Here is a 22,736-nt window from a genome sequence, read left to right as displayed (position 1 = left end):
ATTTCTGTATGTAACGTAAAAAGTACATACGCAAGCTTGGATTATCGTGGGGCTCATTTTGGGTAAATGGATACGTCTTTGCATACGTCAATATGTCTCAGTTGTTGGAGTCTAGTAGCAGAGAGAATTCAAAGCCTTTGGTACCAACATCTGTTTTAAGTTATACTAACGAAAATTTAATATCAGCATGAGAACGTTAGACTAATACTAACGATAATCACCGGATTAATGTCATTGATTAACGATTCACAATGATTTTGTAATGGGTTTTTTTTTAATGATTTGGGTCTTTATATGAGAGAAAGGTGGGTCAATAAGTTCAAAACACGAGGGTTGATGGATGGTCCACCACATTTGGAAGTTTTAGCAGACTTGACAGAACGCATATTGGCCTTTCGCCTTATGATATAATTTGGAGACCAAAGATGGAATAGTTGAAAATAATGAAGTAACTGATCGAACAAAAAAAAAAAACAAAGAAGCTTTCATACGGTTCTAGTCTAGTCTTCTAGAACCCCTACAAATAGTACAAATGTCAAGAAATAAATAGAAAATATATAATTGTAGTTGAACTAGACAATTTATGACAATTTGTTAGGAAACAAAAAATTGGTAGGACATAATTCTGGTAAACAAAAACTATAAGGAATAAAACTGATGCTATATATTCTTTATCAAAAAATTATAAAACTGATGCTATTTCATGGAATCTGACTTTTAGAGAGAGTTCGATGAAAATCACGTAAACTGTTGTAACAAAAAAAATGTTTAAAGCACATTTACTAAAGGAAAATTTGAAAGTGAGGCAGCTTAGCTTGAAGATAAATATGTATGATTTCTATGTTATATTTTTATTTGTTACGTTAGAAAGTAATGGTAGTGTGTACCCATCGTAGTGGAATCATTGTGATTCGCGTTCTTAGTTTTAAACTTTGAATATAAAGAGCAAAATCAGAAGACGGAAGTGATAGTGGGTTTGTGTCCTGATGGCTCAAAAACCCAACTTTAGGTTCCTCTTCCAATATTACAAAATTAAAAAGGTCACTCAAGCACAAATTCAGTTTTTATACTCAATCTTTTCACATAACAAAAGTAGGTCACAAATACTTCTAAAACTCTTTCAAATTAAGCAAAACATGTGTGACATATATAGAATCACCAGTCAAGAGAACAATAAAGCAATTGATGTGATTCAAGAACGTAACTCAAGACCAGCAACAATAATAAAAACATTGTTCCTATAACTTGCAATACATTCAACTTCCTTGCTCCTTTTCATTTTGCAATTTCACCAACTTAAGCTCTTCCATCAACCTATCCAACTCAATATCTGAAGATCCTCCTTCTTTCACCGCATCTTTCGCCATAACCGCTAACTCCTTGGCTCGTTTCCTCCTCTCCTCTCCAACCATCACTTCCCTTACCGCTTTCTCCACTTTCTCTCTGCTAATGAAATCGCCAACAACTTGGATCATCTTCTTCACTCCAACACTCACTCCTGTTTTCAACACTTGTGTCACCAATTTCTCGTTGTAGAACTGCTCGGCTCCCACGGGCCACGTCACCATTGGCAGGCCCGATGCCACGCCTTCTAGGAGCGAGTTCCAACCGCAATGCGTCAAAAATGCGCCAATTGCTTGGTGGTCAAGTATCAGCACTTGCGGTGCCCACCCTCGTATTATCAATCCTTTTCCTTTCGTCCTCTCTTCAAGCCCTTCTGGTAACCACTCTTCCTTCTCCCCTGTTCCACAAAACACCAAACAAGTTTCAAATCCGCTCTCAATTGTTTGTTTGTGTTTGTATGTACATTTACTGTATGTATGTTAGCGTTTGAAAAATTCGAATACTAAACCATTACTTTTTTCTTGAAAAAACAGAGGATTATGTTGCAAATAATAGTTAGAGATCATGTCTATGATACGTACCTTGGCTGCAATTTTTGTTAACCACCCAGACAAAATCATGTCCTGACATTTCTAAACCAGCTGCAATCTCTATCAGCTGCTCGTCGTTGAAACTCGACATGGTTCCAAATGACAAGTAAATCACTGAATCACATCTCTTGGAATCGAGCCATTTCAAACATTCATGCTCATCGATGCTCGCTTTTTTACCCCTCTCTGCTTTCTCCTTGAACTCTCTGTTCCCTAGAGAAAGAGGACCTATGTCCCAAGCCCTTTTCGCCACAAAACTCTTGAAAAAATCGGAATAAGCAGGTTCAAGCTCGTAGAAACTGTTCACCAACACACCAAAGCTATTTGTCTCTGAGTCTCTTATTTCCTTCATAAACTTCCCCATCACAGACTCTTCTTCTTTCTCTATGACCTGCTCCTCTATGATCACAATGTTTCCTGGGAGATCAGGAATCACAAAGGGCTCACAACTCGAGGCTGCTTTCTTGTAAGGCTTGTGAAGCCTTAAGCAATGAGAAGCACATAAAGAGAAGTATCCTGTGCCGTGGAACACAAGGCTCGGTACACCAAACTTCTCAGCGACTTTACTCGCCCAAGGAAAGAACATATTGGCGACGAGACAGTCTGGTTTCACTGTCTCGATGAGCTGCTCTAATTGCTCTTTGAAATAAGTCATTGCGAGTAAAAACTTTTGATTCAAGTTACCTCTGCCTAGGTCAGGGCTAGAGAAGATGAAATCGGTGTTCTCGCATCCTCGGGGCAAACCGAGCTCTGTGCAAGGGAAACTGAGGATCTGGATGGAGATATCTTGGAGTTTGGGGTTCTCGTTGTTGAATGATTTGATGGGTTTCTCGAAGAGATTGGAGTTTAGAGGTGTAGTGAGGATTGTGGATTTAGCACCTTTGGTGGCGAAGAGCTTGGCCATGTCAAGAGTTGGTATCATGTGGCCATGAGCCATGAAAGGGAAGAGAAAGAAATGGAGCTCAGAGCCTTCGCCAGAAGTTCCCATCTTTTGCTGCTGAGAAAACAAGATCTGGGTTTTGCAGACCCAAGTATAGAAACTTTCCCTTCGTAAAGAAAAAAAATATGTGATTGGATGTTTGAGAATCCAGAGGTATGAATGTCTATATAAATAATTAATGTATGTTCTAATTGGGTTTTGGAGACTGAAGCAAGACGCAGAAAAAGAAAGAAAAGTTTGGCAGCTACCGCTTGGTGGATATGGAAACACGAACTTTTTAGAGCCATCACCTTGTAATCTTGACTTTTGACTCGATAGAATTTTGAGAATATGTTTATTAAAAACATCAATATATTTCTTTTTTAAGTCTTCTTGAGTCCAATAAAATATAAATACTTCGGAAGAAATGAGAGAAAAAAAATGCAAAAAAGCTCTTGAGTTACCATTGCCAACTTTTGTTTAATGATATGTAAAAACTACAAATAAACTTTCCATCTAATCTAATTAAAAATCTGTAATATAACTTTGTGGAGGGGAGTGGAGTTGAAACTCACGTACGTACGTCATGGCATTCGTCATTTTTCTTTCAGTTGTCTTTACTGATTTTTTTTCAAAAATTATTTAATAAATTGCATCTCTATAGCTTTTTTTATTGTAAGTTTGTAACAAGGGTTCTTTAGCTTTTATTGCGGGTGAAGAATCATCCATAAAATAATTGCAGGAATACTTTAAATCAAATAACAAAGACAGAACCATAGAGTAAATAATAGTGTTTTGAAAAAATTTTTTTGGTTATGTTAGGGGGAATTCAGTGTCATTCATTGATTACCTACCAATCATGTACGTCGACTTGGGCTTTTCCTTGAGTAGCTCTAAAACCTGAGCTAATAAACCTTCATGGGCCTAAACCGAAACCCTCCGGTTTAGGCATGTTCCTTAGATTGACAATTTTTTTATCCGGTACGATTTGATTATCCAGGTTTTAATTTCAGCAATCTTTGGTTGGTTTCGTTGACACATTCCCTCAAAAATAATCCTCATGCCCGACGGTAAAGAATTGGAACAAGTCAAGGAAGAAGAAGACTCCTACGTCTGGGACAATGATACGCAGCTCTACTTCCATCACAGGCTACGTCTCTTTCCAAATCTACTTCACTTTCACACTCTAGGGATATTAACCTAATTTCAATAGGTCGCTTCAGTTTTGATAGAAAATCGGAGCGAAAAGTAGAAATTTTTCCATTGTTGAGGATCTCTAGTAATTTTGATTGCTTGAGGAGCTTACATTATTTGCAATGAAAAGATATCGCACTGTATCTGCTATTTTAGCTTTAACTGTAAGGAATGATTAATAAAGTAGGCATGTTATTGAGATTGATGCTTATTTCCATAAAACTAAGAACAATCTCCTTGGGAGATGCTGAGTGTTCGTTGATTCATTTTAAAATGCTAACTTTTTTTTTGATTTGACAATTTTGCAGTAGTGGGTTTTATCATGACCCAGTTGCTGGTTGGTACTATTGTAGCAAGGATGGTCGTTACTACAAGCATGAGAATGGCGAATATGTTCCCTTGGAATATGAAGAGTCTAACGTGAACCCTCCTGGAAAAGTTGTCACTTGTGATCTATCTGAAGATGACTCTGCCAGAAAAAATTCCCTTGCTCAGGCTGAGAATGTGTTATCAGTTTTAGATAATGAATATGAAGTTGCATTAAATGAAACTCCTTCAGGTAAATTTACGTGTAGAGTTCAGGTGAATTGTTACTTAACATCTATCATCTATGATAGGTAACTGATAAATACGTTATTTGCTCGAAAGAGCCAACAGGGTGCTCAATTGACCAGGAACGACCTTCCTCATGGTAGGTTATGTATTTCAGTATCATGGTAACTAATATATGTTTCTTCGTATATATTGTTTATGGAACTTTTTTCCTTTGGATCAGGTTGGAAGATACACTTATTGAACTTTATTTGGCTGGAAATAACCAACGGCCCAAAAATTCCAGCTATGAGACACCTTCTGGGGCTGATAATCAGGACTTCAAGATGTTGTCAGCTAATGGTCTTTGCCTGGGATAATGCTTATTAGCCTTTTTATATTGCAAGCTTTGAACTGAATTTGCTCTTCAAGTTTGGAATTTAAAGAGAGAAGCTACAAATGTTTGTTCTTCAGGAGACGATGATGCTGAGGAACTTGAAGAGGGAGAATGGATTCCTGAAGAAGATTTTGATCCACAGGAAGACAACTTTGATGAAGGTTTTTTTTAGTTATTTAAATTATGTTCTTGTCATCTGTTTTAACTCTGCCAACATATTCTTGGTTATAGTTATAGATATATGAAGAAGCTACATAAATCCTTATTCCTCATGTTGTATAGTATTGTTCTCTCTTAAGCTGATTTTAAATCATGAATTGATTCACTAGCCGGTTGTGTTGTCTAAGGGAATCTTGTTACTTCGATGATGTGTTTTCTTCAGCTCATATTCGTAGCTTTGATGCTCATAGTTTCATTTGTAGCTGCTCCGTCAAGGGAGGAAGAACTATGGCTAGCACAATATGGTCAAGTCACTGAATCCCCTGAGAAGACCCTGCCTCAGATCTCAGCTGTTGATTTGTGGGATTGGAAACTTGTTTGTGAATCCAGAAAAGCTGAAAATGAACAGGTGGCTAGGCTAGTAGGGAGGCTAGTAAGACGGTCCGCCAATCTTCATCCATCTGTGGCTTCTAGTGGCACGCTTTTCAAAACTGCACCAGTTTGTGAAGCACAGCTTAACCTGGTGCGAGTAAGAACAGGTTTATTGTTTTCCTCTTAACAAGTATACACTTTTCCTAGAATGGATTTTTGTTAAAGCGCCAGTTTCTACTTTCTAGCTGCTCGTGACACCCCAGATGGTAAGCTTATGCGCTTTGTTATGGATTTCAATTCTCAAATCTTGTGTTCCAGGTCAAGTCTATAAACTGCGGAATCCTAGTGCAAAACACCTAGCATCCTTGTCAGTATATGACTCGTCCAACCCAACAAAAGATTGGGGATTCCCTGATATTTCAACTACGTGGCAAAATCCTGATACAAAACGCAAAACTAAGAAGGTGAAACCAAAACCCGACTGTAGAGTCACGGTGAAGCCACGAGATGAAGTCAACGTAATTGAACAGGTACCCCAAGCCCACCGTCATTGTTGGATTCTTGTATTTAAGTCTTAAAATGTTGCGAAGGATGTAAACAGCCTAAGTTTATCTTGTAGGAGATATTTTTGAGTGAGAAACTTGAATCTACTTAAGAGTATGTGTAGTTTAGTCATTATTAGAACCATACTAAGTCGCAACTGATATGTTTGACTCATGCTCTTGTTGTTTATCAGCAGAGAAGCTGTTCATACAGAGATAGAGCCGCGGAGAGAAGAAATTTGCATGGTGGATATGGTGTTGGGCCAGGTCAAAAGGGAACAATGGTGGGCCTTAACACGGAAGAGCATGATACTGCTTCTGAAGAGGATGCTACAGCGGAAGCATTGGAGTTTTCATTTGGATCTGGAAGTTACGCAAGGAAGATTATGGGAAACATGGGCTGGAAGGAGGTAACTCATGAATCTAATCATTTTTGATGTTATGTGGTGTCACCGTAAATTATAATTTAATGGGGGAAATGCAAATGCAGGGTGAGACGCTCGGGAAGAATACAAAAGGTTTGGTTGAACCGATACAAGCAGTGGGGAACACTGGGAATGTAGGGCTTGGTTATCCTCAAAGGAGAAGAAAATAATATGAGGTACCAAATAATATGAACTTGTGTTAATATATCACTTGAATTGGCTTATAAGTTTATGAGTTTATGAGTTTGGCTATTTTCAAAGTCTATAATTAGCTACAAAGAAACAAGTTGAAATGATGTGACTTTCAATACAATCAATTCAAGAAACAAGTGCTATTTCCAGTTGGCTGCCTTTGTCACAATATGACTTGTTCCACGAGACGACAAATTGGAGGGAATTTGCTCAATAGTAGTATTATAATTTTCTTAGTTTCTAGATTAACCTAAAATGGTTAGACAGTAATCTCTTTTCTTAAGCTTGAAAAATATTATCTATCGTCTTCATTAAATTGGTCTACAAAGACTCATTTAATCATGCCATTTGAACTTGAACTGATGTAAATGCATTTGATGATGGTTTCAGAAGTCAATTTAATGGGACCGGCGATTATGTTCGGATAAAGATTCACCATTTTAAAGAAGAATATTCATCAAATATAGCAAATGTCAATAAATAAATGTATAGTAGATGACAATCATTCCTAAACCAGAAACGAGAAGTATATGATACATTGATACTAGAGAAGATAACTATAAAAAAAAACGCGTATATTTTATGTGAAGTCAAAGTCACGGTCAACGCCTTACGATACGCGTCTCGCTCTTGGAAGCAGCTTCTGCGATATTCATAGTCTTATGATTAATTTATATACTTTATATTTAAACACGGACTCTCTCTGGATTCAGCTTCATCGTTGTTCAATCTCTCTCGTGTTTCTTCTATCAAACCCTAATCTCTCTTTTTTTCTTAAGCAATCGAATTTCTTCCATCCAATCCATCTCCATCAATCTCGATGATGGCGGGTATACAAGGCCAGATTCTCGAGGTCACTGGTTGGTGCCTTTTTTCTTTCTCACTTCCCTTATTTCTTTTCATCTTCGAGTTTTCTTGTATTTTTTTTTCGGTTATGAACAGGTGAATATTCTTCTGATTCGATCTCAGAAAAGATTAATGTTTGTTAATGGGATTCGTTTGATTTCAGTTGTTGGGTGCCAGAAATTGAAAGACACGGAATGGATTTCAAGGCAAGATCCATACGTCGTCCTCGAGTATAGTGGCACAAGGCACCGTACCAGAACCTGCAAAGGTTATTACCTTCTTTTTTTGTTCATATGATTCGTTCAGATCCAGACAGATTTTGCTGCTTAAATTTGATGTTAATATCTGGTTTGAAAGCTCACTCATATATGAATTTGGTTGATGGGTTTCTTTTTTCAGATGGTGGAAAGAACGCTATATTCCAAGAGAAGTTTATGTTCACTTTGCTCGAAGGCCTTAGGGATCTTAAGGTAGCTGTCTGGAACAGCAACACACTCTCCAATGATGACTTTATTGGGAATGCTACGTATGTCACTTTTCAATTTTTGATGTTTAACGCTTTGGAATTCCTGATTCGGATTTTGGAAACTGAGTCCTTTCCTCTCTGTTTGTTTCTTGTAATTAGGATTCAATTGCAGAAGGCTCTTTCCCAGGGATACGACGACTGCACCTGGACTCTCCAGACTAAAACTGGGAGGTAATAACATTGGTTTCACTAATTATGTTTGGTAATCGATAGTTGCTTTGTTCACATTGGTCTAGCTCATTTTGGTGATGTACTTGCTCATTAGTCATTATCAATGCAACGTTTGATGTGGTTCTGTTTGTAGCATAGAGTGCTTGAATATATAGTTTCCTCAGTTGCTTTGCTACATTCGTGTTCCCTATGCCTTCTACTTGATTGAATATTTTTCCATTTATTTACACTGTTCGCACTTGACATGGAAGCATGGTTCTGTTCACCGATCGGAGTCATTATGTGAGTTTCTAAATGTCTGTTTCTCCTGTTACGTTTACCAAAAATAAAATAAAAGGAGTAATGAAGCTCCGTTGTTTATTGTAGTATCAAATTATAATCTTATTGGAATTTGTCTCTTATGCACACCGTTTTTTGTTTTCTTAAACTCCCGGATAGTCAGTGACAACAATTTGCAAAGATTTTGGTAGTTTATTCGCAGCGATTGCCCCTTGTTAACTGAGTTGTTCTTTGATTATAAATCATCTGAAAAAGGCGTCACCTTTCTATTTTGCAGATATGCCGGAGAAGTAAGACTCATACTGCACTATGCAGGAGCAAATGTAAAGTCAAGTCCCAATTAGCAAACATTGTGTTACAGCTTCATTAATTTAATTGACAGTATAAGGCTAAACATACAATCTATTTCTTGAATGCAGAAACAGAACTACGGGTCTGCGCCATCAGCACCACCGTATGCGCCTCAAGTACCTCACTACTCAGCACCGCCTTCTCCATCTCCATATTCATCAGCACCATACTCTGGACCATCTCTATACCCACAAGGTCAATACTCTCAGCCGCAATCAGCATATCCACCAGCTTCAGCTTATCCTCCTCAGCCATCTGGCTATCCTCAGCCATCCGGCTATCCTCCTCCCTCAACCTCGGCTTACCCTCCGGTTCCTTCAGCTTACCCTCCTCCTCCGCCATCCTCAACTTACCCTCCTCCTCCATACCCTCCTCAGCCATCGCCACATTACCCACAAGGTACATATGTGTTTCTTTTTTTCTGTTCTGTGCTTTTTGATTGTTTGTGCTTGCTTATGTGTTTAGATGGTATAACTGGATGTTTATTTTCCGTAAGAAACCCACAACATATGCCTTGTCAAACAAAATTCTTTTGTTAATTGTAAACGGAAGGAGAAACTCCCTTTTTGGCGTTTGCGTTTACAATCTGCATAAAATAATTAATGGAGCACCTAATATGTGGACAAAAAAACTACATCTAAAGAATATCTCTAGATGTGTTTTGTTGAATATGTCTAACAATATTCAGTTGTGGTTGATTTTTCTTCTTCTTGTTTTCCAGGTCCATATCCAGGACAATACCCGCCTCCTCCGTACTAATGCTCCGGCGATTCTTGTTTAGAATCGACTGAAAGTGGTTGTTATGATGTATAGAATTTAGAGACGAATTTTTCTTTATCTTCTTTTTTAAAAATTCTGTGAACTCATTAAGAAGTTTGGATCTTTTTAATATTAGCCAGATTGCAGATTCTCTCGCAAAACTATTGAATTTATTTACTCTGAACCCTTCATTTTCTTTTTGTGTTCATCATCTTCAGTCAAAATTCCACAAGCACTGGTTTCTTTTCTGTCTTTATCAACTCACTAAGATTTGGAATTATAGGGGTTCATAGCTTTACAGCCTCGAAACGTCGCACATCTCAGATTTTAATCAGATAATTAGAAAAAGTTATTTGGTCAGTGTCTGATTATCTAACCCGTGATTTAAAGTCTTTAACAAAAATATATAACGTTGTTGACAATCGGCAAAAAGTTGTAGAATTAAGTTAATTAGCCGACAGATTTTACTGCACTTTGGTTTCTCGATCTCTACTCCAATTGAGTAAAAGTGGGTAAAGCGGGAAACAGAAAAAGAAATTACACATATAATAAAATCAAATAAAAGGAAAACAGGAAAAGATATTACACATTTAATATCATTAAAAAAATAATATATTGCGCGAGTAAAAGACAAACGTGAAAACCATCTCGCCTTCTCTCATAAATCAGTCTCCTTCTTTTCGCTCTCCTTCCCACTTCCAGCTTTTCTCCTCTCTCTCTCTCTCTCTACTTTAGTCTCTCTCTCTCTAGTCTCTCTTTTGTAGCTCCCTGCTACAGCTAATCTCTGCACGTTTCCACAGAGAGGTGATAGACAGAGAAAGAGGAAGATGAGTCTCTCTCCGAGAGATTTTCTCTCTATCATCTTATCTTCTTCTGTGTAATGCTCTGAGCTAACCCAACAACGAAAGAGAAAAAACCAACAATATAGGAGAGAAGAGAAGATCTTTCTTCTCATTCTTGATTCTATCCGACCAATGGCGATTCGGAAGGACGACGAAATTCGAGAAGAACAGAGCACTTCGTTTCTTCTTGATGCTCTCTACTGCGAAGAAGAGAAATGGGAAGACGAAGGAGAAGAATTTGAAGAAGTTGAAGAAAACTCTTCCTTTTCTTCTTCTTCTTCTCCATTCGTTCTTCTGCAGCAAGATTTGTTCTGGGAAGACAAAGATCTGGTCACTCTCTTCTCCAAAGAAGAAGAACAAGGACTCGGCTGTCTCGATGATGTTTATCTCTCCAAAGATCGAAAAGAAGCCGTGGGCTGGATTCTGAGAGTCAACGCTCATTATGGGTTCTCCACTCTTGCAGCTGTTTTAGCCATAACTTACCTCGACAAGTTCATCTGTAGCTACAGCTTACAGAGAGACAAACCATGGATGCTTCAGCTCGTTTCCGTCGCTTGCCTCTCACTAGCTGCTAAAGTCGAAGAAACCCATGTCCCTCTTCTTCTAGACTTCCAAGTAAATGATGATACCTGACATTGTTTCCCTTAAAGTTCAGTTTTTTTTATGTCCTTCTGTTCTCAATCTCTCTGTTTTTATCGCTTGAAGGTGGAGGAGACAAAGTACTTATTTGAGGCGAAAACCATACAGAGAATGGAGCTGCTGATTCTGTCTACTCTCCAATGGAAGATGCATCTCATTACTCCAATTTCGTTTCTAGACCACATCATCAGGAGATTGGGGCTTAAGAACAATGCTCACTGGGATTTCCTCAACAGATGCCACCGTCTCCTCCTCTCTGTAATCTCCGGTTCGTAAGCGACAAAAAGAAGCAAAAAAGCCCATTTCGTTTATCATCTACTGAAATCTGAGTAATCTTACATTCTTGTATTTTTTTCCTCCATTTGTTTTTTTGTCAGATTCAAGATTTGTCGGCTACCTCCCGTCAGTTGTTGCCGCAGCGACCATGATGCGAATTATAGAGCAAGTTGAGCCCTTTGATCCTATCTTATACCAAACTAAGCTCCTCGGTGTCCTTAACATAACCAAGGTTTGGTTTAGCTTCTTCTAATTTCTTCGCTACTAAAATCTTGTTTCACTCGAGCATTTTCACGAACAGTTAACGTGCTTTAACAGGAAAAGGTGCAAACTTGCTACGATCACATCCTCCAAGTACCAGTGGATCGCATCGGTTTACAGATCGAAACGCAATCTAGCCGCAAACGCAAGAATCACAATTCATCTTCGTTGAGCAGCCCAAGCTGCGTGATCGATTCAAACCCTTTCAATAGCGACGAAAGCTCAAACGAATCGTGGTCAGCGAGTTCGTACAATCCACCATCATCACCGCCGCAACAACCTCCCTTGAAGAAGATGAGAGGAGCTCAAGAGACGAAGAAGGAGAAACCGCTTTTGCATCTGCCATGGGCAATCGTAGCCACTCCATAATAATCGAGCTCGCTTTCTTCTCTTACGTTTTTTCCGTTTATATCCGTCTTTAAACTTGAGAACAAATCCTTGTATCCCCGTTGCATATACGAAATGTCGTGAATGCCCTTACTTTGCCATGGCTATATACAGCGTGTGGGCGAAGGGTATTCATGACATTTGACTGCATGGGATGGGATGATGAGAATCGAAATAAATCCTTTTGCTTAAGTTTTGAGGCTATTGCAATCTTTGGGCCGTAATCACCGGGATTATTTACATTTAATGTGTCTTAATTGTGACTTCTGAGTAATACCCTCATTTGATCAACAGATTTTTAATTCCGTTTTTTAAGTACAATCTTCAGGTAAATTAACGGACATAAACTTTAAAAAAAAATGTTTTTGGATTAAGAACAAACAAAATGTTTTGGATAAAGAAAGGTTTGATGTTATTCGAATTAGTGACGAAATCTAAAGTTTTTATTTGTCTTACAAATAATTAAAATCGAAACTAAAACAGCCCCATTATACTTTACAATTTTTTTTACAATGAGATGTCAGAATATGTATACATTTGTTACAAATTTTACTAAATGAGATGTTAAAATATTTAGTATGGAATGAGATTGTTGTGTTTATGATTGAAAATGAAGGATTTAGCGCTTTAGGCTTTGACTTGGTGGGAAGAGCCAAGTGTTGCTTTTTGGTCAGTCTATTAAATATAATCGCTTTCAAACATGAAATACTTATTATATTTTCTAAAATGAGAAGAAAAAAAAACAAGAAATTTGAAAATGCAAACACTATTAATTCTCTAGATTTTCTTTTATAGTCTTATCAAACCTGCTCTACGTGCGCTAGGTGCGTATCTACTAACCCAAACATATTAACGCAGTAAAATAACATGATTAACTATGTATACGTAAATTCTAGAAAATAACATAATTAGAAAACAATTTATATCAATTTTGCATAATTTTAGTATAGTCTTACAAACTTCAAAGAATATATCTCTACTTTAAAATAGTAATATAACAATCGGCAGATTTGTAAGATAGTCTTTGGAAATCAAACTACAGAAATAAACCATGAATGGATAATAAGTAGCAAATAGCAATCAAGTCTTATATTAAATCGTTGACCGGTGGATAAATTTTCGAGAGACAGACAGACAGTCAAGAAGTAGGAAAGTGAAGAACACGCGCCTTATATTCGAGTGGTGTTGGACGATAAAATCTGGTGCAGCAGTAACACCAGAACCAAAGCAACCTGCTTCCACTCTGAGCACCTGGGATGACGCCACGTGGCCAAAAGCATTCATCGTCACTATTCTACGCATTCAAGAAAATCGCTAACCTAAATTATTTTTGGAAACCAATATATGACGATTGAGGAAACTCTTTTTCCTTTTCCCTGAGGCCTGAACGAATCAATGAGGAGTATTAGTTAATAGAATACTTTTTGTTTATTAAAATAATTTAATACAACTGTAGTTTTACGTCAGCCACATTGTAATCAAAATCAGTTTTGATGAAAATATGAATAAACCATTCCCTTTTTGTATCACGAGAAAAAATTATATGATTATGATACATTTGTATTCTCTCGTCAAGCTTTAGGTGGTGAAAATCTCTCTACTTCTTTTACACTTTTTCTTTTCCAATTTTATTTTCTCTTTAAAACTTTTTTTCAAAAAAAAGAGTATTAAATCTCTACTTTTTTCACGTGTGACACGAATTTTTCTTTCTTTTTTCTTTATTTTTCCTAATTCATTTCATTTTTGAGAAAAAACGATTTGCTTTAGTATGTCGTTTCTTAACGCTCAGCCACACGTCATCAAAACAGATCAACTCCTTTCGTTTATGTATCTTAGAATACGTATACGTTTTTGAACAAAAAAAAATACGTATACGTTTAGTTTTTTTTTTAAAAAGGATTAAAATCACCACTTGCCTATATAGAGATGACATAAAATTATAATCGACCCGATATATTACTATATTTTAATTAATAGTAGAAGCTTCAGATATTAATTTGAATCATTGGGGGCAGGGCATGTATCTACAGAATCAATGGTCGACAAAAAATGAAATCCACAGAACCAACGATAGACGAGGAAGGATGTATGTGGAAATCGGGAGGTTTTCAAAATGGGAGACCAACAAAATCTTTGTGATTATTCTTTTTCTATATAAAAATTAAATAATGGAGAATGTGTTTTCTGTCTTATTTTTGTCTCTTCTATTGGTCTTCTCCTCTTAAAGGTATGTTATCAAATATCAATATCATGGTACCATAGTAACCATACGCATCTCGTGAACCATATAATGACTTGCCATAAATTATAAATTCTGAAACAATGAAACAAAAATAAAATAAACAGAGAATTAAAGAGAGATTATTTGTCATCTCCCTTATTGTTTTTGGTTTATATATACAATGTTCTTCTCGATTTAATTCATTTTACTCCATTCCATTCTATCTCTGTATCCCATCAAAGATCAAACAAATGTGAATCTGTTCTTACTTTTTAGTCAGCTTTGAATTTTGTTAATGTTAAATCGATGCTTCCATCATAAAAAACTCAGTTACTAAAAATAAACCAAAATATATTTGTATAGGTAAAACAAATGAAATATGGTAAAAAAAAAAAATAACGGGGGAAAGGAAAACAGCTTGCACAAAAAGAAAGAGCAAAGAGGTCAAATGTGTCCCCACATAACAATAATTATAGAATAATATTATCATTCTCTATGGTTTTGTGACCTTTATATCTTAAATAATTCTTCTTTTGACTTAGTCTCTTCCTTTTTGACGACAAAAAAAAAAAAAAAAAGTCTCTTCCTTTTTACTTCCACTCTTCTTTTTCTTTTACGGTAACGGAAAGAGAATGTGGTTGTATGGTCAAAATGTTATGCGGGGGAGAATATTCCGATGCATCAAATTTGTAATTTGTTATAGCTAGAACTGCATATGCTTAGCAGTGTAATTCAACAACTTCGAATTAATTAGTAGTCTAGATAAATCATAAGTACAGCGAATTGCATGTGTAAACACTTAGTCTAATAATTGATTCATTGATCAATGTTTCTGCACTAGATAGGTTTGATTCACAGAAGCTAAGTGAATAGTTTTAACGACCCATGCTGCACTTTTTGCATATTGTAATTACATTACATGTCCGCACGATTCTCAATATCGCATTTAGCTTTAAGAGCACAATTTGCTTCATGGCTAAAGCTATATATGCTCGGCCATTAGATTTTTAAAAAATCCAGTTTTTTCTTTGTTAGATTCAAATTAGAAGCAATTGCAATTAAAAAAATTATATACATGTAATGACTTGAATTATTCTCTTGTTGACGATTTTGATCGAATCATAAACTAATTTTACCTTTACAATAACAAATGCGCAGACGTTTTTTACTAGTCAAGGTTTGTTGACAAAGATCGCATGCATTGAAAAATTAAGACATGATTAGCTTCGAAACAAGGAAGTGGGATGAAAAGGAAGTAAAAACAAAAAGTGACAAGAGCTGCATTCTCATATTTGTAGTCTATGATTTTGTCTCACAGCTGCAAAGTCTATGATGTCTGGTTAAAACAATGTAATCATTGGTGCAATGCTGTGTAAGCAGAAAAAAAAAACCAAGAATATGATAAACATATAACACAATATTGTCTCATATGAACATATCATATAATATATATAAGTGCATCATAGCCAATGTGGGATTAGAATTGAGGTAATGTCATATGCTTCAAAACGGTTTAGTAATTCTTTTAGCAAACTGGATTTTGGCTAAATTCTTACATTCAAAGATATCATATATCAGTATGATCAGACTGTTTGGACTTTGATTTGCAATTTTGAAGGAGTCTTATGTTTAGTCTTATAGTTGAAAAAATATTGACCATATGGTAATTATCTTTACAAGAAGAACAAATATATATATATATATATATCCTTGAATATATTTTTTAGAAATTTGTTAACACTTATTCAATAATATTATTATTTCATTGTTTATGTAATAATAATAATTCATCAAGATAAATTAAACCTACGCTTAATTAAAATTATTTATTTAGATGTTTTTATAGAAAAACTGATATGTCTGATTTACTAGCATAGCTGAGAACTCCATCTAATGTACCATAACTTTTTAATAACATAAATAGTTTTAAGTAATTTTTTGTTGAGATGTCAAGATTATTGATTAGTAAAAGAAAAATATTTACAAAAATCTGAAATTTGTTTGAATGGACTTTGTTACTCTCAACTTGGAAAGGATAAAAATATACAAATACGATTTTTAACTTCCTTTGCAATGGTGATTAGAGAAGATGAAGAGGAGGAGATAGAAATAGTCGAAAGTAACAGAAGAGAGCTACCCATTGTCAATTTGTCATATAACAATATTGCTATGGAACGAAGCTGCGTCCAAAAATTCATAGTGGCGTAATCGTTTGGTTTGTATAAACCAAACGTATATGAATATCAATTTGTTTTCATAAACCTACAGAAATAAATAACAAAAGTAAAAGATTCAACGAAGATAAGGATATCATAAATAAATATTTTAATGAAAATTTAAACTATGAGAACTTGTTGTCCATTATTTATACATGAAATGAAAATAGTAATTATGTATCAATCAATTTTTTAGATGTGAACCGCGAAAATATATAACTGAAATGTTTACTAAATTTCCAAACCATATCCGGCCGAACTGAACTGTATATAGTTTTGGTTATAATTTAGAGTTCAGTCAAAATCTACATCAAATTCTAAATCTAAGTAAACTAAATACCGGCTCTTAAATAAAAATGGTAGAATAACTACAAATTAAAGATGCAACACAAGACATAAATGGGAATATGGGATGCATGTACAGATCTGTTCGAATGATTAGTAATTAATTGAGCAATTATGGCAATAATGATAGCAAAATAAAAATGTAAAATATAAGGGTATAAATGAAGTAGGACCGGTATGAATATAAAAATGAAAATGAACAAAGAAGAAAGGGCATAGTGTGAGCTGCGATTGCAGGACCTGTCGCTATGGCCCTCTCCTTCAGACAAATCAGAATATAGGTCCCAAACCCTTGTTCTATTTCGTGATTCACATTATTGTATGCTTTTATCTCCACACTTCTTAGATATATATGCATTTGTATACGCCTAACTGTTACCTATGACTATATACAAGTTGACTATATGATTTTCTATGTTTACCTTCTTGTTTTGAATATGAGATTGTGGACAAGAATATGATTTAATTGATTTTGAAATCACACATTTGTAATACATCATGTATGTTTTTGTTGACAAAGGTATATAAACAAAATACGGATATGCGAGTAATGGTAAAAATTAAAGAGGTCCACATAAAAATATATATACATAGGTTCGGCATATTTGAATGAGTATTGACTACTGATAATAATTTTTCTATATCAAAAGAGTAAATGTGCAATGAAATATTTGCTGATATAAACATGCCGCGACCCAATATATTCCAACTGGTATCCAATGTGGTATTTGTGTATCCGTCTAATTTATTAGTGGTCACGATCTTATATATGAAGCCAAATATAGTCTCACGTTTTCACAAAGAAACATCAAGAAGCATACAAAACTTCTCGAAACATTTTCTTATTTATTTGCATGAATTTATCGATAGGACCTATCAAAAAAAGTTTCTGTTTGAAAGTGGAATATGTTGAATGTAGCAACTCGTAGTCAATATGATAGATTATTGTCGCATACACTCCCATGCGCGCATACAATATATATTAAGTGATCATATACAATGAAATTAAAGAAGTGTAATACGTATACGGTATATCGCTTTGCTTTGATTTATCAATTGGTTTCCAACCATTAGAGTAGCATTTAGAGAGATCCAGTGTGGATTAAACCTATTGGACGCTCTTACACCAGGAAATAACATATGTTATCGAATAAAAAAGATAATTAAATATATGTGAATATCTATTTGTTTCGGATTCTGACATTTAATATATATGCGATATTGGGATATTGATTTTCATACTGTCGTATTGGAGTAAAGGTAATCACCATATGGTACAACAATATAAGAGAAGATAGATGAAATTCACGAGATATGTATTTCATGTTGATGTTGTCCAAATTCATGGACAAACGATTCACTATGACTCAGAATCTTTTCTCTTTTCTATGATCTAATTTACTAGTGTACTATTGTTTCTTGTACATAAATAAAAAAGAACACAGACATGTAGGTATAATGCATATTATGGAATTGGCGGTTGGATCGTACGTACGTATTACTTGAACAAGTAAATGTCGGGATTTTGACAGAGGAAGGGAATGAGCAAAACTATGCCAACATATTAAATAAAGTTAGAGCTTCCTTTCATTTTTTTTCTTCATGAGTTGTAAGTTTTCAACTATTGTTTCACCTAACCTCACTACTCTTGTCCTTGAAATATTTATTGAATTTTACCCTTCATTTTAATTTTTTCTTCTATAGAAACCAAAAGTAAAGGGTAATATTCTAAGCATTATAAAATATACCCTTTTAAAATAAGCAAACGCATCCAAAATCTACATACATTTTAGACTTTTTAGTAGACAAGAGACAAAGAAATTAAACTGTAGTATAGAAAAGGGAAGAATTTTAGATTATTTCTTAATTTAACTTTAAAGTTGAGATAACTATATTATACTAAGCAAATATATTGATTGATGTTGAGAAATTATATATGTTTCCAGATAGTTGTCGGTAGAGATTTATGCTCCTATACTTCATGATTAGTATGGTTGACTATGTGTATGTATTATTAGAAAGAAAAAAAAAAAACAAAATTGAGTTTCTAATCTCTCCATTCAAACTCAATGATTACTCCTCGTTTTAAAGACAGTTGTTGGTGTACTAATCCTGTTTTAGATAAATAAAGAGGTCGGACCAAAAGAAAAAAAGACCAAATAAACGAGAAGAAAGAACAAGCTCAAAGAATCAAAACGGAAATGAAACTAATAAATAAATAAAAGATTTAAATGAGGAGTCAACCCAATTAATAGATTATCAAACTAATTAATTAAACGAAGACATGTAATGAAAGTTTCGGAATATATATTTTTGCATCAACAGCAGTCTATACTTTTAGAGAGTTAAGATGTTAGATGGATTATATTAAATCCAACTGGTCCAACTATAAGAAAACACAACATGTTTGCAGAGGGTTTAATCAAAGCTTGCCATCTACGAAAATAGAAAACAATAGCGAGTCAATTCTTGAATGTACTTCTACAAACTTTACAAAGTAATTGAGTCAATTGGAGTGTTGGGAGGGTCAGTAATTGGTTCTACCAAGGTGTTGGTAAGAAATTAATGGCAATGGGAAATTCGAGGTCAATTCAAAGAGTTGACAAAACAAAACAAAAAGAAATGAAAGGCAAGCAAGGGATAGTTTTTCTAATAGTGATATTCTATATTTCAATTTTGTTAGAACAGAACATACATAAATGTTGTAGATTTTGAAATAAGTAACGAAGTGGGTTTGCATGTCTCATCGGTCAGTGCAAGTCTGCAAAGGGATGTCTTGTTCTTAGACAAAGATTTTGAGGCTATCTTTTCTCTCTACCACTCTTAAGATTGACCCATCATATCTTATCTTCTATCTCTAGTATTTTAACTTTTACCCTATTTTTACATTATAAAAAGAAGAAATAAATAAACATTTATCTCTTATTTGTTGTTGTATGGGGAAAATAGGTGGTGGCATTCACTAGCATATCCTGTTAAGCCACTCATCGACCTGAAATTTTCTCTTAAAACCAAATTTTATCCAACAACATGGACCTCACCTTGCAGGCTTTGAAGCCAAACCCAAACCCGTTTACGCAGTGGCACTAAGTGAGTTAATAGCCAGCTACTGTCCTTATTAATTTAGCGCATGGTTTGAGGAATAGAGACATCTGATTTTAGTTACTTTTGTCTTCTCAACAGAAACAACAACACAACTTGACGAGTATTTCTCTACTACATTGAATGAAGGCTGTCTAGTTAACAGATCCTTAGGGTCAAACTGGTCTGGTATCAAAGAGAGTCAAACCTGGACAGATGAGCAAGCAATGGAGCTAATGTGAAGAATAAAAGTTTTAAGAAGATTTCTTCCTCCGCTCTTGAGTACAAAAGAGGATGGATAAGAGAGCTAATAAAGATTGTTATCCACCACGTAAATGAGCACCAACAAAGTTCACCATAGTGATCATCATCTTTCTACATTGTCCTCTGAGAGACGAACATCAACAAGCAACAAGTCTCTGTTAGAGGATGTCTATCGCATTCAGTACCAGTTGAGAAGCGTTGTGTGTTATGTGACAGTGAAGACTGTGATTTTTCTTCGTCTGAGGACTCATTCTCTGAGGATGATGAAACTGTTGAAGTCAAATTGGTTTCAGATTCTTGTTACGCAAGTAAGCACGATACTATTCAACTCTCTGTTCTCAAACAGAACATCGTGATCCAAGATGAAACTAATAAATTAAACAAGAAATCAAATGATATGTTGTATGTAAAACTTAGGGTATATTATATTAGTTTAAAGATCCAAATGACGCAAACAAACTAGAAAAAAAAAAAACATTAAACCAAACCGAGCCAGATCCAACTATTATAACAACGAAATATCCACCCTTAATATCATCAAATAAAGCAAACTCGAATATATCACTAAATGGATACATTGTCCACTTAGTAAATTTCGAAAATGCTTCAATCAAGCATTGTGTAGAGTCATCTGTAAATCCCTAGAGGTTTTCTTGAAATATCGCCGAACCTCCTCTGCTCCAGCAAGCACCAACCTCTTTTGTTTATGGTCCAATCCATTTGCCTCATAAAGGTCAAGCTGTTCCATCACACGCCCGGTTCGAATCAGGTAGTGCAGCACATGTAACTCGTTCGAGCTGCCACGGAAATTCTTTACTTTCACAATCTTAAGCGTTTTTTCCAAACATGCGTACGATTTGTTAGCAAGCCAAAACGTTTTTGCATCTAATGGCGACGAAGTTCTCTGCAAAATTCAGTTAATTAACGTCTAGCATTTAACAAATAACAAGACCTATAGTATATTGTAATAATGTCTAATGACCAAAATCGAGGTTATTATAAATTATAAAAACAAACATTATTTACCAAGATACGTTCAGTAGTGCCCATGTCGAATGTGAGGGACTCCAATTCCGGACAGCTATTGAGAAATATCGTAATACCCATAAACTCATTTGCGTGCAAATTTGTCTTCATCACCAAATGTTGTGTTTTCATCGGATCGTGCAACTCCATAGGATTGTCGCAATCTTGGATCATCTTCTTCCAATAAACAAAAGAGACGTTAATAGACCCCCAAGAAAAAAACGTTGTTTAAACACAATATTTAATGGTAAGGAAAGCAATTTAGTCCCCTAAAACCATATTCTCTTCAAAATGCAACGAATTTCTAAAAAGATTCTAGTAAGGATTGCCTTATACAATAGTCAATTTATAAATTTTATCTGATCTACATTTACAAAAATTGCAAAATTAGATTTCTGAATATGATTTATTAGCCAAGTAACGACAAGAAATATAATTCATCTTTCAAAACAACAAACAACATAAAAAGACATTTATAGACTCAAAGCTAAATCGTGCAAAAATGATCTAGTGAACTTCACTTTCATTCCATCATATTATAATTATTATTTTTTTAAATGACTAAAAGAGTGAAGAAATGATTTACCTGAAGGAGAAAAGAGCATATCGTTAAGTTTTTGACATATAAAAGATTGAAAAAGAGATGAGAAATATCTAATCCGTTCTTTTGATAATAGATCAACGTGAGCAAATGCTCGACTACACCAATATTTTTCGAGGCATGGTTTGAGAAATCAATGACTAGATTTTTGACTTGTTTGGAGGCGGCAAATTCGATTAGAGACACGATATCTGCCTCAAAACCCACCGGGTCAGAGAGATATATTTCGAAACTGTCAAGAGATTCACCGGTAAATCTTGAGATCCATTGACGCATGATACGAACAAACAAAACCCTCTTAAGTTTTATGGTTTCTTGATCGAGAACAGATAGGTTCACAAACTCAGATTCTTTGAATACGAGGTTTGTCGTTTCACGACAAAGATTCTTCCATCGTTTAGAGATAGCACTCGTACGTACAGATTCTTTTAAAGGCAGATAAGATATGATTAAAACCAGAAGGCAATCAGGTAAATTTGATATTAAATCTGATTTTCTTCCTGAATCCATTATGAAAATGTGGTGATTTTCAAACTAATGAGATACAGAGAGAAGATGGTGTCTATGGATAAACCAATGGTTTTAACACTTCAGAGAGTTATCTATGTATTTATATGCTTTTGAAAGGTTTCGATTTTTTTTGGTTTTGTGATGTTAGTGTTAACAACTCTTACCTTTGTTTTGCTTTATTTATTAACTATTATCTTTGAGTTTTGAACAAAGATATTATATGTTCAGAATTGTGGTATGAAAATGCTGATTATTAAATTTATTTAGTAAAAAATATTAAAAAATATTATTTTTAAACTAAATGAGATTTTACCCGCGCTTTTTTAGTCGATAATTTATGTTTATATTTATATTTTAAAATACAGTTTTTTGTTAGTTAAAAAGTTAAAAAAATTCAATAAATTTTTCGCGGGTAATACACTTAGTTTTAGTTTGTCTTCTTTATTATAGTATCTGAAAAATCTACTTTT

At 34.9% G+C, this 22,736-nt stretch overlaps 5 protein-coding genes across 7 annotated transcripts; 3 read left to right on the top strand and 2 right to left on the bottom strand.

The window, feature by feature from the left end:
- Positions 1-1,043: 1,043 nt before the first annotated feature.
- Positions 1,044-3,016, bottom strand: LOC18029121 (UDP-glycosyltransferase 73B1). Its single transcript, XM_024149428.1, has 2 exons — positions 1,926-3,016; positions 1,044-1,741 (listed from the first exon to the last, which is right to left on the bottom strand). Exons 1-2 carry the CDS (start codon positions 2,920-2,922, stop codon positions 1,257-1,259), a joined length of 1,482 nt encoding a protein of 493 aa, XP_024005196.1. The 5' UTR covers positions 2,923-3,016; the 3' UTR covers positions 1,044-1,256.
- Positions 3,017-3,906: 890 nt separating this feature from the next.
- Positions 3,907-6,860, top strand: LOC18029120. 3 transcript variants are annotated; one of them, XM_024149998.1, is made up of 9 exons: positions 3,907-4,002; positions 4,356-4,606; positions 4,696-4,738; positions 4,823-4,941; positions 5,053-5,136; positions 5,398-5,673; positions 5,825-6,036; positions 6,246-6,458; positions 6,539-6,860. In XM_024149998.1, the coding sequence occupies exons 1-9, from the start codon at positions 3,914-3,916 to the stop codon at positions 6,641-6,643; spliced, it is 1,392 nt and encodes a 463-aa protein (XP_024005766.1). In that variant the 5' UTR covers positions 3,907-3,913; the 3' UTR covers positions 6,644-6,860. The 3 variants fall into 3 exon arrangements, with proteins under 3 accessions (XP_024005766.1, XP_006412269.1, XP_024005767.1); XM_006412206.2 differs by having other exon boundaries at positions 6,243-6,458; XM_024149999.1 differs by having other exon boundaries at positions 3,918-4,007; positions 6,243-6,458.
- A 322-nt stretch (positions 6,861-7,182) lies between these two features.
- On the top strand, positions 7,183-9,792 carry LOC18029119 (elicitor-responsive protein 3). Its single transcript, XM_006412205.2, has 7 exons — positions 7,183-7,525; positions 7,675-7,779; positions 7,911-8,037; positions 8,137-8,208; positions 8,765-8,810; positions 8,907-9,237; positions 9,560-9,792. Exons 1-7 carry the CDS (start codon positions 7,486-7,488, stop codon positions 9,595-9,597), a joined length of 759 nt encoding a protein of 252 aa, XP_006412268.1. The 5' UTR covers positions 7,183-7,485; the 3' UTR covers positions 9,598-9,792.
- Positions 9,793-10,209: 417 nt separating this feature from the next.
- On the top strand, positions 10,210-12,206 carry LOC18029118 (cyclin-D3-1). Its single transcript, XM_006412203.2, has 4 exons — positions 10,210-11,054; positions 11,145-11,346; positions 11,456-11,586; positions 11,673-12,206. The coding sequence occupies exons 1-4, from the start codon at positions 10,572-10,574 to the stop codon at positions 11,982-11,984; spliced, it is 1,128 nt and encodes a 375-aa protein (XP_006412266.1). The 5' UTR covers positions 10,210-10,571; the 3' UTR covers positions 11,985-12,206.
- Positions 12,207-20,739: 8,533 nt separating this feature from the next.
- LOC18029117 (F-box protein At3g62230) lies at positions 20,740-22,266 on the bottom strand. Its single transcript, XM_006412202.2, has 3 exons — positions 21,742-22,266; positions 21,156-21,329; positions 20,740-21,033 (listed from the first exon to the last, which is right to left on the bottom strand). The coding sequence occupies exons 1-3, from the start codon at positions 22,264-22,266 to the stop codon at positions 20,740-20,742; spliced, it is 993 nt and encodes a 330-aa protein (XP_006412265.2).
- Between the last annotated feature and the right edge of the window lie 470 nt (positions 22,267-22,736).

Source organism: Eutrema salsugineum, unplaced genomic scaffold, assembly GCF_000478725.1.
Source record: "Eutrema salsugineum unplaced genomic scaffold, Eutsalg1_0 scaffold_1, whole genome shotgun sequence".
NCBI classification, from domain to species: domain Eukaryota; kingdom Viridiplantae; phylum Streptophyta; class Magnoliopsida; order Brassicales; family Brassicaceae; genus Eutrema; species Eutrema salsugineum.
This window is presented reverse-complemented; position numbering and strand designations above follow the sequence as displayed.